Genomic DNA, 17,147 nt, shown 5'->3' on the forward strand with positions numbered 1-17,147 from the left:
GTATGCTAGTTTCTGTATTAAACAGGTAGCACACAATAGGGTCAAAAGGGAAAAGGGACTGCTATTTTATAGTTAACTTGGAGATGATTACGCCTTAATTGTTAATGTGCTAGATAATTATGGTGTAGTAGTAAATACCACCTGAAAAGGTGTAGCTAAGTGCATGAGGTGATCAGTAATGTAGTTAATTTGCAGTCAAGTCATTTTTTTCTGTTTTAAATTGAATAGGAAGATGCTGGAAATACCCCAACAGTTAACAAAGTTGGGGGGGGGGGGATTGGGACGTATACTACTTTTTATAGTTATTCAACCACACTCAAAGCAGTTTACATACAAGTAAGTACTTCAGGCATTTTCCCTATATGCCCCAGTAGAGTAAGGTAATTTGGCAGTTCTGGTATTCATTTTGGTAATTAGGGTAACCTGCAGTAACTGAAAATTATCCTGTAATGCCAAAAAAGACAAAAACTCAATCTGGCTTTAGAAAAAGAAGATGTAGACTGATGCTTTTCAGCTTCTGCTTGAGGAATATTGGTTTATACAGTGCCACAATATCTAATGTAGCCAAAAGGAATCCTGGACTTGTAAATGGCTAAAAACTAATGAAATCACCAGAATCCTGCATATGTAATTTAATAGAAGGAGCTAAAGATTAAAGAAATTAAGTTGAAATTGGTTCCAATTAGGAACCACTGCTTGTCACTATTGGGTGACCTGGAGAAGGACATAAAGATTTATACACGAGTATTTTTTGCATAAACAGTTGGATGCTTAAATGCAAAATCTCATACGTTTTCTGTATCAGGAAGCCTTTAATTTGGAGAAATACCGTATATACTCGAATATGTCGATCCAAATATAAGTCAGGTGGCTTAATAGTCAAGTGCCCTGCACGGATCTCCCTCCCCTGTCAGGCTCTGCACCCAGCCCCTTTCTCTCCATCTCCTGTCAGGTTCTGTACCCAGCCCCCTCCCTGGCAAGCTCTGCACTCAGCTGTCAGCCCCCTTCCCTCCATCACCTGTCAGACTCTGCACCCAGCCCCCTTCAGGCTATGCACCCAGCCCCTTTCCTTCCCTTCCCCCTCCCTCCCTTGTCAGGCTCTGCACCCAGCCCCGTTCCTTTCCTCTCTCCCAGGCCCTGTACCCTGACCTCCTCCCTGTCCTGTCTGTCATACCTGCTCTGCCAATCCCTGGTGGTCCAGAGGTGCAGCGGGCAGGAGAGAGCTTTATGTACTCCTGCCCTGCTGCTAACCCGGTCATTTGGTTGTTGCCATGGCCGCCGCGAGTTCTTGTTTCTTCAGCCGCTGAGCAGCACCGAGCAGGAGCACGGAAAGCTCGTTCCTGCTCACTGCACCTCTGGACCACCAGGAATTGGCAGGGCAGGTACGACGGACAGGGAAGGGGGCAGGGTGCAGAGCCTGGCGGCGACCTGCAATAAGTCTGGGAGGGGGGACAGTAGCCCAAATATAAACCTTGACCCCCATTTTTGGCCCAATTTTTTTGGCCCAAAAACCCAGTTTATTTTCGGGTTTATACGGTAATTGTGATGTAACTATTGTGGGATTAATGTACTGGGTAAAGATTTAATTGGAGATGTACTAATGAAATGAGCTGCGCTGTGATTTGTATTTGTTACTGTAATTTAATTGTATTTTAATTGCTCATTGCCTAGAATACAAGATTATGCAATGCATCTAATGTTCTGTCAATATTCTGCCTTATCTCTTTAATTAGGTCTGGTTGTTTTTTTGTCTGTAAAAGGTAGTAACCATTAATTGTCTGTCTATTAATAGTTCTTATCTGAAAATACCCCTCCTCCCTTTTTTTGCAGGTTTTGTCAGAGATTTGTCCTTGACTTAAGTGGACATTTAGCCCTAGATTCTGTAAAGGATGTCTAACTTTAGTCGTGGTTTAGACGTCCAGCTGAGCGTGATTCTATAAAGCATAGACCCATTATACAGAATTGCGCTCAGCGAGTCTAGACAAATAGTTAAGCATCCTTTACAGAATCGTCTTTTAGGTGACACATAGACGTCTACACAACATCTATCACATCTCATTATTAGAATGGAAATTTTATGCTGTTTTTCAATAAATTGTTGATGTTTAATAATGCATTATTTTTGCAAAGCACATTAAAAAAATTAATATATTGCATACTAAAGCTTCTATTTTTTGCTCTAAAGAGGACTCCAGGTTGATATAAAGGTCAAAATATGTTTAATAATGCATTACTTATGCAAAGCACATGAAAAATATACATATTGCATACTAAACCTCATTTACAAAAAGTTAAGGAAATAACACTACTCGCACAATAGCTACCATTCAGAGCAAATGGAAGTGCCTGGTGCACAATCTTGACATCACTGTGGATATCATCAGTATGCATCTAGATGGCAAATTGTCACACAAAAAGATTGGAATATGTGCTGAGTTACCTGACCATCCTTGGATTTGAACCCATGACCTTCAGAGGATGGAAGAGCTGCCTTTAACCACTGAGCCATAAGTGCTTCCTTTCAGTCAGGGGTTCCTACCATGATAGCTTAGGACAGGGGTATCCAATCTGTGGCCCAAGGGCCATATGCGGCCCCAGTCGAAGGCGATGCAGTGTTTTCCTCTGCTGCCCCCGGATGTTTACCATCTTGCCGGCTCCCTCCTCTGTCTTGCTGCAGCGTTTGCGCGGCTTCAGAAAATTTTTTTTGGTCAGTGCAGCCCAGGGAAGCCAAAAGGTTGGACACCCTTTAGAGAATGACATGGTGACAAAATTCATCACCGTTCCCGTCCCTGCGGATAATCGCGGTAAACCATCTTCATGTCATTTTTTAAGGAGAGAGGGAAGAATCAGAGTATGAATGGCCACAACCACTGACCCTCAAGCTTTGCTTTGAAGAATGCTGGTGTAGAAGGACTGAGGCTGAAATAGACACTAAAAAATGACATGGGATTATTTCCCGCGGTTATCCGCGGGGACGGGAACGGTGATTAATTTTGTCACCGTGTCATTCTCTAACACCCCTGACTTAGGAGATCCTAGCCATCTCAGGGTAAAAATAACTTTCCTTCTGGACCTTTTTCTGCCCTGTCCGTCGTACTTGCTCTGCCAATTCCTGGTGGTCCAGAGGTGCAGTGGGCAAGAGCGAGCTTTCCGCGCTCCTGCTCAGTGCTGCTTGGTGACTGAAGAAACCAGAACTCGCGGCAGCCAAGGCAGCAACCAACTGACTGGGTTAGCAGTGGGGCAGGAGCACCTTCCAGCTGTATTTGCGTAGTTTTTCAATGACGAGTGGAGAGTTACATCTTCCCCATGACCAAAAAAATTTTGATGAGCTCAATGAAAAGTCAAACAATTTTATGATTTTTGCTTATGATCATGAAGACATCATCATCACAGACAAAGTTCCATATAGAAGTGTCATAGCAGTGTATTATCGTGATTTTTTTTTTTTACAAAAAACGCGCAGAAAAATGCACAAAAACCCGACCTCATTTACTCTTGGTTGAGCCACTCATTCTTTACGACAATGCTCGCCCGCACATAGGGAATGTCATTGAAAAACTACATGAATACGGCTGGGGGGTGTTACCTCATGCTCCCTACAGTCCAGACATGAGACCACCAGACTTTGACCTTTTTCCAAAGTTGAAACAACCTATGCGTGAACATTGTTTTGCATCTCTGGAAGAGCTTTCTTCCGCCGGTACCTGAGCCATTCGGCAACTGAACTAAAACGGTGTCTTGGATGGAATAATGAAGCTTCCCGGACGTTGGGATGTGGTCATTGCAAAGCAGGGAGACTATATTGAAGGATTGTAAAGAAATAGTTCGTTCCAGAAGTATGCTCGTAAACCAAATTGCTCGTAGATCAAAGTGAGTTTCCCCATAGGAATGAATGGAAACTCGCTTTGATTCGTTCCACCAACACCCCCCCCCCCAAACCCGAGGCTACCGGCGCTGCTCCAATCCCCCCCCTTGAGGCCATGGCCACTGCTCCATACCCCCCCCCCCCGCGATCTTACATGCTCCCCCGAGCACCAAAACGATATCCCTTACCCCGATTAGGTACCAGCACCAACGCACAGGACATGCCAGTGCGGTGCCTGAAGATCTTCCTTCTTCTGTGCTGGGCTGGGCGGTGCATCAGCGATCCTTCCTCTTGCTTGTGCTGGGCTAGACTGGGCCTTGAGCATTTGCGTATGCTCAAGGCCTTCTGGTCTCACTCTTTCCGAGATTCTTATATCATGCACTCACTTGGATTTTGAGGATTGTCACAGGGGCAGCCCAGAGAGCGTGTACCTTTAGGATTCTTAATAGAGCATATTTCACCCAGGTACAGGCATTTTATCCTGGAATGGTAGACATTGCAATGTGTAGATGGTGCGGACAGACTGCTAATACTCTTTCTCATGCTGTGTGGCTTTGTACTCATGTTAAATAATTTTGGCAATCCATTCTCTCCTACTTGGGGAAGCTCTGGGGGGGGGGGGGGTTTGTAGTGGTTGGTTTTCCCACGGGGGTTCTCTTTGGTCAGGATGGTAGCTGTCGGGTATAAGGGGTGGGGAGATGCTCATTGTTCCATAAGGCTTGTATGGTTTGACACAAATGTATTTTACAGTACTGGTTGAAGGACTCTCCTCCTAGCTTTTAGTTTTGGAGAAATCAATTTCATTTATTGTTGACATCTGAGACTAGGGAGGCTCGTTCCGCTCCCCGCTGAAAAAGGCTCCCAAGTCTGCAGAAACAGTCTTGCCTTATAGGTCTCGGAGTTTGATTTTGAATAAATTGGATTTCTGAGAGACAGTGTCTAGCATGTAGTGTCCTCTGTGAATGGTTCTTCCATGATCACCACAGCTCAAAGGGGTGGGGGGGGGGGGTCCAAGAGGGGGGAGGGGACTGTTCTGATATGTAACAACTAAACCCCCCCAAAAAAGAGGAAACTGAAAAAATATATTGAGAGAACTAGTCTCCCCTGACCCAAAAAGAAGGATTAGGGGGAGTCAGCCAAACGGACACCTACCACTCAATTTTTAAAGTGAATGGGAAGCCCTCGGTCTCACAGCCTGCAATGGGAACTCCTCTGTTTAGCGCCATTTTCAACTTTGCTTGATTATCTTTCGGCTGGTTACTTCAGAGCACACAGCGATAGTACAGCTGGTTCCTGAGGAAGGGGGTTTTCCCTTGAAACGGAGCTCCATTGGACGGACTCATTTCATGCTGGCTATTCTTTCTCCAGATTTTCACAGAGAAACTAAGTACCTCAATTTTTTGTGATTGTATCGGCTTGGCTAATTCTGGACTCTACTGTACCCTCGATTGAGGGGCAGAGACAGCCTAACTTATTTATTGATGTGATTATTTATGATTATTGCTTTTTCACCGTTAGCACACTGGTTTGTGCACTAGTTATGTTTAAATTTGCACGTGGGTAAGCCCGGGGATGTTTCACCCTTTTGGGTGTATGACTGTGACAGCTGGTGCATTAGGAACTAGTTCCCGCTGCAGGCTGTGAGACTGAGGGCTTCCCATTCACTTTAAAATTGAGTGGTAGGTGTCCGTTTGGCTGTCTCTCCCCCTCATCTTTCTTTTTGGCTTTTTGATATGTTGACAGTACAGAGTGGGGGAGGGGGTTGTAAGAGTTGAAACCTCCCTGTCTTGGTTGGACCAGGTTATGTATTTTGTCATGTCATGTTGTCTGGTTGTATTTTCTTGTTGGTGTTTTCTAATAAAAATAGATTTCACAGTAAGTAGTGAGGCATGTATACAAATTAAAAATTAAAGTAAAAAAATCTTTCTTTTCTTTTTCAGCTTGTTTGAATTTTCTGAAGCTTTGCAAAATCAAGTACTATAATTACTGTCTCATTCATAATGTTCAGGTAAGTGCTCCATGATTTTTTTTTTCTTACATCTTTCTGCTGATTCCATATATTTTAGTACAGCAGTCCCCGGGTTAAGAACAGGTTCCTTTTTTAAAACCGTTCTTAAGTTGAAATTGTATGTAACGTGGATCCTATTTTTCTTCCACCTTCTCCGTCTCCTTGGGCCCCTCTTGCATCCCTTTCCATTCATCCCACTGTTCCCTCTCCACCACCACATCCAACTCCCTCTCATCATTCTCTTTCCCATGCATCTCTACCTCACTCCTCTCCCACCAATATGTTCAGTAATTCTCCCTCCCTATACCCAACAATTCTCCTCTTTCTTCATCTCCCCATGTGCACTATCTCTTTCCCTCTCCCTCAGACACCCAGTTCACCTTTTCTATTATCTCCCTCACCTCAGCATCTCTTTCCTTCACTCCTTTCATTCTTCCATCTTATGGTTCATGCTCCCCCACTCCCTCCATTCTGTGTCCCAAGTTCATGCCCCCTCCCTCCTTCCTTCCATCCTTTGTCTGAAGTTTCTGCCGCAAGTATGTGCCTCCCTTCGGCGGGTGTTTACCTTCTGGCCGGTTCCCTTCTCCTTCCAGCCACAGTCATTTCTCTGCACAAAGCCGCGGGCAGCGGCTCCTATGCACGTCCCGCGGCTGAGCTGGAAGTCTTCTCTTGAATGTCGGAGGAAGCTCCTCCCACGTCAGAGGGAAGGCTTCTGGCTCAAAGTAGGACACGCGTAGGAGCCACTGCCTGCGGCTTTGTGCAGAGAAATGACTGTGGCTGGAAGGAGGAGGGAGCCAGCCAGAAGGTAAACATCCACCGGAGGGAGGCACATACATGGGGCACAGAATGGAGGGGAGGGAGAGAGAGGGGCATGTTGGGACACTGAAGATAGATCAGGACCCCTGTTCATAAGTACGAGCCCAGTGTAAGTCGGATGTTCATAAAATGGGAACTGCCTGTATAATCGAATATAAACTGATCCAAATATAAACGGAGGTAACCTTTTTTTCCCCAAAAAAAGGAGGAAAGAAGGTTGACTTGAATATAAACCAGGGGGGGGAGGTGTTAATATTCAAGTGCAGTGCCTTGCTAGGCTCTGTACCCTATCCCCCCCTCCTGAGGCCTTGCAGGTCTCCACTGGCCCTGTGTAAGTCCTGGTGGTCCAGCAGTGGGCTGGGACAGCGGGATTCCCTCCCGCTCTAGCTGATTCTAAGAATTTTTACCTGCCTCCCCCGTGTACCTTTTAAAATCCCTCGTAGTCCAGCAGTGAACCGCAACAGGAGTGACCTTCCTTTGTTCCTGCCCATGTAGAGCTGTTAGTTGATTGGCTGCCGTGAGTTCTCACTCATATTGATAGCCCATATTGATAGCTACGTATACCCCTAAAATGGCCACCTTCCCTTCCTATTTTTAGGGGCCCTTTTAGTAAAGCTTAGCGCAGACTAATGCACATTAGCATGCACTGTGCCACATGACTCGTAGCTATAAAATAGGATGCACCGCATTTAGTGAACGCTATGTTTTAATGAAAAGAACCCCCAAGTGAATTTTAGATATCGTTTTGGTAGGTGAAGCATTAGGAAGTTAACAAATTACTCGGGCCTTGAAGAGAAGTTTACTTTTTCATATATATATGAAAGTTGACAATTAAGTTTATTCAGCATTTTGCTGTTTCATTGGTGGTTACAGAGGGACTTTATCATACAAACTGGAGATCCGCTGGGGACTGGTCGAGGAGGAGAATCTGTGTTCTGGTGAGTGCATTGTGTTTACATGTAGAAAACATTTAAATTGCTTTGAAACATGATTGCTGGTAAGCAGTTTGAAATTTCTGTGTCTGCAAGGAGTTCTGAAATATAGAGTTGCACGGGGACAAAATCAAACCCGTTCCCGCTGGAATCAAATCCATCCCCGCCCGTTCCTATAAACCTCAGAAGTAGTTATTTCATTTAATTATGCTACTGGATTAAAGGCTCTGGTAGAGACCCATTTACAAATAAGCAAAGACACTTTATCCCAGGACAAGCAGGCATGATATTCTCACATGTGGGTGACGTCATCTACGGAGCCCCGATGCGGAAGCATTTTCAAGCAAACTTGATTGAAGATTTAAGTTTGCTCTGCTGCTCCACGCATGCGTGCCTTCCTGCTCCACTAGGGGGTGCATCCCCTCGTGGTCTCCAGTTCAAAATTTTCCGCGAGCCTAGAAGACGTGTTTTTCAGGCTCTGCCCCAACTGCCTTCTAGCACCGCGATTTTTTCTTGTTTTTTCACGATTAAGTCGCTGTGCGCGAATTCCTTACCTTTTTACTTGATTCCTGCTTCGTTTTCAACGACCCGGAGGCTTCCGGGTCCCCGTGGCCACGTGGCTAATCGAGCCGCGGCTACTTTCGATTTAATGTCACGGCCTTTGACCGGCTTTAAAAAGTGCACCCGGTGCGAGCGGCTTCTTTCTCTCACAGACCCGCATCGCCGGTGCATCCTTTGCCTGGGGGCGACTCATCCAACCGACTCCTGCCCCCAGTGCGCTATTTTCCAAAACCGGGCCCTCCGCCGAAGAAAAGCCCGCATGGCGGATCTCTTCACCCCAGACCAACCCTCCACCTCGGCCTCGAGGTCGGCCCTGGCCTTGACCTCGGCCCCGGAAACCTCGGCATCGCCTCGAGACTCGACCCCGAAGTCCTCGGGACAACAGAAAGCCTCGGCTCAGGGTAAGTCCCCTCTTCCCTCTTCAGGTTCTGTAACAGCGAAGAAGCCAGCCTCGGGGACAACGGCGACGCATGGCGGAAGCCCCATGCTTACAGCCCCGTCTAAGCCCTCCAAGCCTTCGGGCCGTGCCTCCACCACACGGGAATACTCTGATACGAGGTCGCCCCCGGTGGAGCGCACCGAGGCAGGGGACATGCCTTCGATGCTGTCCGTGCCCGTCTTCCAGGACCTACTCCGAGCGATGATCACGTCGGAGCTGTCCGCTGCAATGGCCCAGTTTCAATCGGCCTCGACCTCGAATGTGCCAGACCAGCCTGAGCCTCACACCGAACAACCTCGAGGAAAGGTGCGCAATCCTCGCCGCATCCCATCCTCCTCGGACTCCTCGCCGAGACGCCCGAGACGTTCCCCCTCTGCGGACCGCCGAGGGGCAAAACGTCGGGCTAGAACGACAGAAACCTCGAACCGCCGTACCTCCAAGAAGGCCCGAGGTTCACCAACCCTACGAGGCCGTTCTCCCACACCTCGTACAGGACCACTAAGGGTGGCTGAGTTATCACTCTCCAACCCTCGCATCCTCCGAACTCCCCCTCGGACGCATTCTCCGAGGGAGTCCGGATCGAGGTCACCAATCCGACATCGATCGGTACCCCTAACCCCGGCATCGTCTCCGAGGGGCTCCTCGAGACGCCGAAGATCGACAACCCCGGAACACTCTCACAGTGCTTCCCCAGCCTCGGAGCGTGGATCAGAGCATGAACCTCGATACTCGAGGGAAGCCTCCTTATCCTTCTCCACCCGACGAAGGTCTCGTTCCCCGACCCCGCACGGGGCCCCGGGGACATCTCGCCCATCCTTCACTCACTTTGTCCAAGACATGGGCCACGCATTGGACTTAGACCTCCAGTCCGACTCCAGATACTCGAAGGAGTACCTGGCGGAGCTGGATATGCCATCACCGCCCAGAGAGTCCCTTCGCTTACCACCTAACCCGGTACTCCAACAGGCCTTCTTCAGGAACCTGGAGACCCCCTACATGGTCACGGCCGTACCCTCCAAAATGGAGGCCAAGTACCGCACAGTACCTTACCCCGGATTCGAGCAACCACAGCTCTCCCACCAATCGCTGCTAGTGGAATCCTCCTTGAAAAAGGCTCACCCGTCCCGGGTCTCAGCAGCGGTCCCCCCAGGCCGAGAAGGCCGAACCCTGGACAAGTTCGGCAGGAGACTATACCAAAACGCAATGATGGCCTCTAGGGTGCAAAGCTACACTTTCACCTTCACTTCATACCTCAAACATCTCATTGGACTATTGAGAGCCTTTGAGACTGACCTACCGGCCTCCCGGCAGGGAACGTTCAGCCTGCTTTTAGAGTCCCTCTCCAACCTGCGCCTTCACCTATTCCATGCGGCCTACGATGGCTTCGAACTCTCCTCCAGAGAAGCAGCCTTCGCTATCGCCATGCGCCGACTAGCTTGGCTGCGCCTGGTCGACATGGACCCCAACTTACAGGACCGGTTGGCTAACCTCCCCTGCGTGGGAAAGGAATTGTTCGATGACACTATCGAGGTGGCGACAAAACGCCTCTCCGAACATGAACGCTCATTTGCCTCCCTTGTCCGGCAAAAGCCCAAACCGCCAACGCCCAGGCCATACAGGGCCCCTCCGCGCCGCTACCCACAAAAGTCCACCCCTGCTTTCTCGCGGCCCCCACCCAGACGTCCGCAAGCCCATCACAGGGCCATGCCCAAGTCTCAACCGCCCGCGACCACCAAACCATCCCCGTCCTTTTGACGGGACACGCGGAAGGGGGCGGGCCCCCTCCGCCATAGTCCCAGGCCGCCTTCCCATCGGAGGCCGTCTCAAAGCCTTTTACCATCGTTGGGAACAACTCACGTCGGACACATGGGTCCTTGGCGTGATCTCATCAGGGTACTCTCTCAACTTTCGGGCCATTCCCCCGGACAATCCCCCAAGGAATTGCCCCCCCAACCGGACCCAGCTACCTCTACTCCTCGCCGAAGCTCGAGACCTGCTTCGCCTGAGAGCAGTGGAGAAGGTCCCCCCCGACCAACGGGGGAAGGGCTTCTACTCCCGTTACTTCCTGGTACCGAAAAAAACGGGAGACCTACGCCCAATACTAGACTTGAGACGCCTCAACAAATTCCTGGTACGGGAAAAGTTTCGGATGCTCTCACTACCAACACTCTACCCCCTGATCGACGAGGGCGACTGGCTCTGCTCCCTCGATCTCAAGGAGGCGTACACACATGTCCCAGTGCACCCCGCTCACCGCAAGTTTTTGCGTTTCCAAGTAGGGGACTGGCACCTACAATACCGAGTCCTCCCCTTCGGACTAGCATCATCACCTCGGGTCTTCACCAAGTGCCTCGTGGTGGTAGCAGCAACCTTACGTTCCCAGGGCCTCCAGGTATTCCCCTACCTGGACGACTGGCTAATCAAAGCCCCGTCCAAAGAAGGGGTTATCTCAGCGACCCAACAGACTATTACCTACCTGCAAAGTCTGGGGTTCGAAATAAACTTCCCAAAATCTCAACTACGCCCCTCGCAGTCCCTACAGTTCATCGGGGCCACGCTGGACACGGTTCGCCTCCGTTCCTTCCTCCCCCCTCCGCGCCTGGAGACGTTAGTAAGTCTGAGCCGAAGGATCTCTCGGCTGACCTCAGTATCAGCTCGACAGATGATGACCCTTCTGGGCCACATGGCCTCCACCGTCCATGTCACACCATTCGCCCGCCTCCATCTGAGAATCCCTCAATGGACCCTGGCGTCCCAATGGCGTCAAGACCGAGACCCGATCGACCGCTCCGTGACAGTGACTCCTTCATTGCAACGATCGCTCCGCTGGTGGGCCGACTCTTCAAATCTTTCCAAAGGTTTGCTCTTCCTTACCCCACCCCACAGCAAGGTACTCACCACGGACTCGTCGGAGTACGCTTGGGGAGCCCATCTGGACGGCCTACGCACCCAAGGAATGTGGTCAGCACAAGACCGTCGCTGCCACATCAACGTGCTAGAACTTCGGGCCATCTACCTCGCAGCTGTAGCCTTCCAACATCTACTCCGCGACCGAGTGGTTCTCATCCGAACCGACAACCAAGTAGCGATGTACTATGTAAACAAACAAGGGGGCACAGGGTCTTGGCCCCTTTGTCGGGAAGCCCTACGCCTCTGGAAATGGGCAATCTCCAACAACACCTTCCTTCGGGCGGTGTACATACAAGGAGAACAAAACTGCCTGGCGGACAGACTCAGCCGCCTCCTCCAGCCACACGAGTGGTCACTACACTCTCAGGCCCTACGAGGAGTGTTCGAACGGTGGGGGACGCCTCAAATAGACCTGTTCGCGTCCCCTCACAATCACAAGCTGCCTCTCTTCTGCTCCCGGATATACTCCCCGGACCGACTCGAGGCCGACGCCTTCCTCCTCGACTGGGAGGGAAGGTTCCTGTACGCGTTCCCGCCGTTTCCTCTGATACTGCGGACCCTTGTCCACCTGAAAACAGTACAAGCCACCCTGATCCTGATTGCCCCTCGCTGGCCACGCCAGCCGTGGTTTTCCCTTCTACTTCAACTCAGTGTCAGAGATCCACAGCCTCTGCCTCTGTTTCCCTCTCTACTGTCACAGAGTCAGGGTTCGCTGTTACATCCCAATCTTCAATCTCTTCATCTGAATGCTTGGTTTCTCTCCCCCTGACTGCTCTCCCCGTGTCTCAATCAGTCAAGGAGATATTGGAGGCCTCTAGAAAAACCTCGACGAGAACCTGCTACTCCCAAAAGTGGACCAGATTCTCAACCTGGTGCTCCTCCCACAGCCAGGACCCGGTGTCGGTCCCCGTCCCCCTGGTCCTGGACTATCTACTTCAACTATCTCATTCCGGCCTAAAGACCAACTCCATTCAAGTACACCTCAGTGCGATTGCGGCCTTTCATCAGCCCCTGGAAGGGAAAGCCCTCTCGCTCCATCCCTTAGTCACTCGCTTCATGAAGGGTCTGCTGAACGTCCACCCCCCTCTCAAACCTCCCCCGGTGGTTTGGGACCTTAACGTGGTTCTGGCTCAACTAATGAAACCTCCATTTGAGCCCCTAGACAAATGCCATCCAAAATTCCTCACTTGGAAGGTAATTTTCCTACTCGCGCTCACGTCCGCACGGCGGGTTAGTGAGCTACAAGCTCTGGTAGCGGACCCACCCTTCACGGTATTCCACCACGACAAGGTGGTACTCCGCACCCATCCAAAGTTCCTGCCTAAAGTAGTGTCTGATTTCCATCTCAATCAGTCCATTGTCTTACCTGTGTTTTTTCCCAAGCCCCACTCTCACCCCGGAGAAGTGGCGCTCCACACTCTTGACTGCAAAAGAGCGTTGGCCTTTTACCTCCAACGCACTCAGCCACACCGGAAAGTCCCACAACTGTTTTTGTCCTTCGACCCAAACCGGTTAGGTCACCCAGTTTCCAAACGCACCTTGTCCAACTGGTTGGCCGATTGCATCTCCTTTTGCTACGCTCAGACTGGTCTCGCGCTGCATGGTCGAGTAACGGGACACAAAGTCCGAGCGATGGCAGCCTCCGTAGCCTTCCTCAGGTCCACACCTATTGAGGAAATCTACAAGGCTGCCACGTGGTCTTCGGTTCATACCTTCACCTCCCACTACTGTCTGGACTCCCTGTCCAGAAGCGATGGCCGATTCGGCCAATCGGTGTTGCGAAACCTATTTGCTTAAATTGCCAACTTCCCTCCATCCCTCTTCAGTAAGCTTGGAGGTCACCCACATGTGAGAATATCATGCCTGCTTGTCCTGGGATAAAGCACAGTTACTTACCGTAACAGGTGTTATCCAGGGACAGCAGGCATATATTCTCACAACCCGCCCACCTCCCCGAGGTTGGCTTCTTGGCTAGTTAAGTGAACTGGAGACCACGAGGGGATGCACCCCCTAGTGGAGCAGGAAGGCACGCATGCGTGGAGCAGCAGAGCAAACTTAAATCTTCAATCAAGTTTGCTTGAAAATGCTTCCGCATCGGGGCTCCGTAGATGACGTCACCCACATGTGAGAATATATGCCTGCTGTCCCTGGATAACACCTGTTACGGTAAGTAACTGTGCTTTTTGGGAAGAATACATACTTTGTATAAGGGGTTTCTACCAGAGCCTCTAATGTAAATATAAAATATAAATACTAATCTGATAAGGACCATATTTATGTTGCAACTGTGAAAAGTCAAGCAGCTTACCATTTGAAATAACATCGCCCAAAATTCGTATACCTGCAATCATCCAATGCTTCCAGATGACCTTAAGTCCGCCAATTTGAATCTTGGAGTTTAACCATATAGTTTGATTTGTTGATTTATAGATTGGAATAGGTGTTAAATTACTAACATATCGGAGAGTTTTCCATGTATCCATAAATATTCTGTTTTCTTTATATAATCTAGGCATTTTAATACTAAGAACATGACATAATCTCAAAGGGAACATGAGTCGCCACTCCAACCACAACCAATCTGGAGTATTATCATTGAGCTCTGGGAGGACCCAATACATACCCTGTCGCAAAATATAGGCTTGATGATACCTATAGAAATTGGGAAAATTTACCCCCACCCTCCGCAATTGATTTTTGTAGAGATACTAAAACAATTCTAGGAGTTTTGCCCAACCAAACAAATTTTGTAAGAATGATAAAATGCATGGAAAACCTTTCATATGTGGAGAGGCTGGGGCTTTTTTCCTTAGAAAAGCGGAGACTTAGAGGGGACATGATAGAAACTTACAAGATCGTGAATGGTATAGACAAGGTAGAGAGGGACAGATTCTTTAGACTTGCGGGGGTAACAATAACAAGAGGGCCCTTAAGAAAATTGAAGGGAGACAGATTCAGAACAAATGCTAGGAAGTTCTTCTTCACTCAGAGGGTGGTGGACACCTGGAACGCATTTCCAGAGGAGGTGGTAGAGCAGAGTACGATTTTGGGATTCAAAAAGGGATTGGACGAATTCCTGAAGGAAAGGGGAATTGAAGGGTATGGTTAGAGGGATACTATACAAGGCAAAATGTTGTATGTAAAAGATCACTAATAGGTCTTTGACCTGGAGGGCCGCCGCAGGAGTGGGCTGCTGGGCACGATGGACCTATGGTCTGACTCAGCAGAGGCGATACTTATGTTCTTATGTTATTTTTATAAAAGAACCCCTTTAAAAAAAATGATAACATTTCCATCTGATAACATACCACATGCAATATCATCATTTTAATAGTTTTAACTCTCCCCCACCAAGACAGATGTAATGGATTCCATTGCTTGCACATTTCTGTTACCTTCTGCAATAAAAATTTTACATTCTCTTTCATTGTGTCTTCCAGCGTGTTTTTTATCCAAATATCCAAATATTTTAATCCATCTTCCTTCCATACAAAAGAAAATAAATCAAACAAGCCTTTTTGTACAATACGGGGTTCATAATCAAAAAAAAAAAAGTCTAAAAAGTGTCCTGAATGGCTACTTGGACGATCAAAAAGCCTGATCGTCTAAGTACCCATAACCAAAGCTGTTTTTTAGACGTATCTAAAAACAGCTTAGGCCTTTCCCCTGCCTCTAGACGCACAGAGAAAAGAGATGTGTTTAGAGGAGGGGAAAGGGCGGGCAGTGGGCGGGAGGTGGGCCGACCTATATCTAGGCATACAACAGGTATAACCAAAACATTTACAGGTTGCCTAGTCGGCACTTAGACCTTTTTGACTTAGATGAAGTCAAACCAGGTCTAAGTGCCGAAAAAGGGGCCAATGAGCTGATGGCTGCTGGCGCCATCAGTTCAGTGGCCCGGCAATCTACCCACCGCAAGCATCGCGGCAGGAGAGATGCCTCATCTCCCCTACCGCGATGCCATCACTCTTCTACCCGAACTGCTGCGACCCGCAGCAGGAGAGATGCCCTATCTTGGGCACCCTCCTGCCTGGATCGTTGGGGGGGGGGGGGGATTCTGTAACCGGTGTTGTTTTTGACAGACACCGGTTACAGAATCCAGTTTTTAGGTGAAGGACTGGCTCCTCCTTCGCCTAAAAGCCCTTCTGTTGGATGTTTGGGGCTTAGGCATTTTTTTGGTTCATTATGGCCAAAAAGTATAAACATAAATAACTATTAGAAGGAGTCTTCAAGCATTTAACACTTTCTAATTTCTCAGGCTAACAGACCTCAGCGGTACCATTCTGTATGCCACTAAACTTTTAGATCATACAGACTTAATTGGCAGCCATGGTCATCATAGGCCTCTGTAATAGTTTTTAAATATATAAATACTTTAAATATTTTAGTGCAAATATATATCAAAATAGATACTCATCTTCATCTACGCGGGGGAGCTTCTTGAGAGGGAACCGCGCCGAGGCCACATTGATTTTTCGGCGGCTCGGTGCGTGCAGCAGAACCCAGCTCTACTCCTCCCCGTTCCAGCGGGGGAGCTTCTTGAGAGGGAACCGCGCCGAGGCCGCATTGATTTTTCGGCGGCTCGGCGCATGCAGCAGAACCCAGCTCCACTCCTCCCCCTTCCAGCGGGGGAGCTTCTTGAAAAGGAACCGTGCCAACGGTGCTTGGCCGTTCGGCACGCCAGCGAAGGCGCCCGGCTAAGGCGCGTGCGCCTTAGTGTGCGCCTTTGTGAAGCAAATACAGTGAAGACGTAGGGTTCTGAAGCTCACAAAACGGTTGTGAAATAAAAAATCAAAATTAAAAAAAAACCCACCAACTAAAGGTAATTATTTAGCTTTTCCCACTACCAATTAGTTGCGGTACCTAGTTAGACATAATTGTTGGTATACCTTGTTATACTTGTTAAAATTGCTGGTATACCTGTTATACTAAATGCTTGGTATACCTTGTTATACTTGCTGGTATACCTGTTATACTAAATTGTTGGTATACATTGTTTTACCTTGTTAAAATTGTAGGTATACATATTATATTAATTTGTCGAAATACATTGTTATACCTATTAGCCGTTATACTTAATTGTCGGTAATACTTAATTGTTGGAATATCTTGTAATAGTTGGTTATACTCAAGCGTTGGAATACCTTGTAATATTTAACTTGTTGATAGACATCTTGCACCATCCAGTTTAAACATTCATAAACACCAAGAACAAGTCCCATTATCCACTCACACAACTTACTCAAAATTCTTACACAAACCCTACTTATAGGCATAGGCATAGGCCCTCCCAAAAGACAGCTAACACCAACAGAGCAAAGAACTTTAGTACTAACACCCCATTCCACACACAAAAATGGCAACATGCACACCCAAACTCATCCTAGTCCTACTACTGCTCTCCCTTCTCATAGAAAAATGGAAAACAGCAGGATACCACACACATTCTGTACCTATCCTCACAACAACACGCAGACTGGTTCAACCCAATAGGAAACCCCAAACCCCCAGAACCCTGTTACCTTGTCCTTCATTCAACCAAGAAAACATTCCCACAATCTGGGGAAAAAGACCACCAACAAAAACTAAGGCAAACACACAAAAACTTCATACACC

The 17,147-nt window shown here is 48.4% G+C and overlaps 1 protein-coding gene across 1 annotated transcript in view; it reads left to right on the top strand.

Moving 5' to 3' along the window:
* Positions 1-17,147, top strand: part of PPIL4 (peptidylprolyl isomerase like 4) — a 140,580-nt gene that overhangs the window by 915 nt on the left and 122,518 nt on the right. Inside the window, exons 2-3 of the mRNA XM_033937797.1 lie at positions 5,806-5,873; positions 7,563-7,627. Coding sequence (XP_033793688.1) covers positions 5,806-5,873; positions 7,563-7,627 — 133 coding nt within the window. The remainder of the gene's footprint in view (positions 1-5,805; positions 5,874-7,562; positions 7,628-17,147) is intronic.

The sequence above is a fragment of the Geotrypetes seraphini genome, chromosome 3 (assembly GCF_902459505.1).
Source record: "Geotrypetes seraphini chromosome 3, aGeoSer1.1, whole genome shotgun sequence".
Lineage (NCBI taxonomy): Eukaryota > Metazoa > Chordata > Amphibia > Gymnophiona > Dermophiidae > Geotrypetes > Geotrypetes seraphini.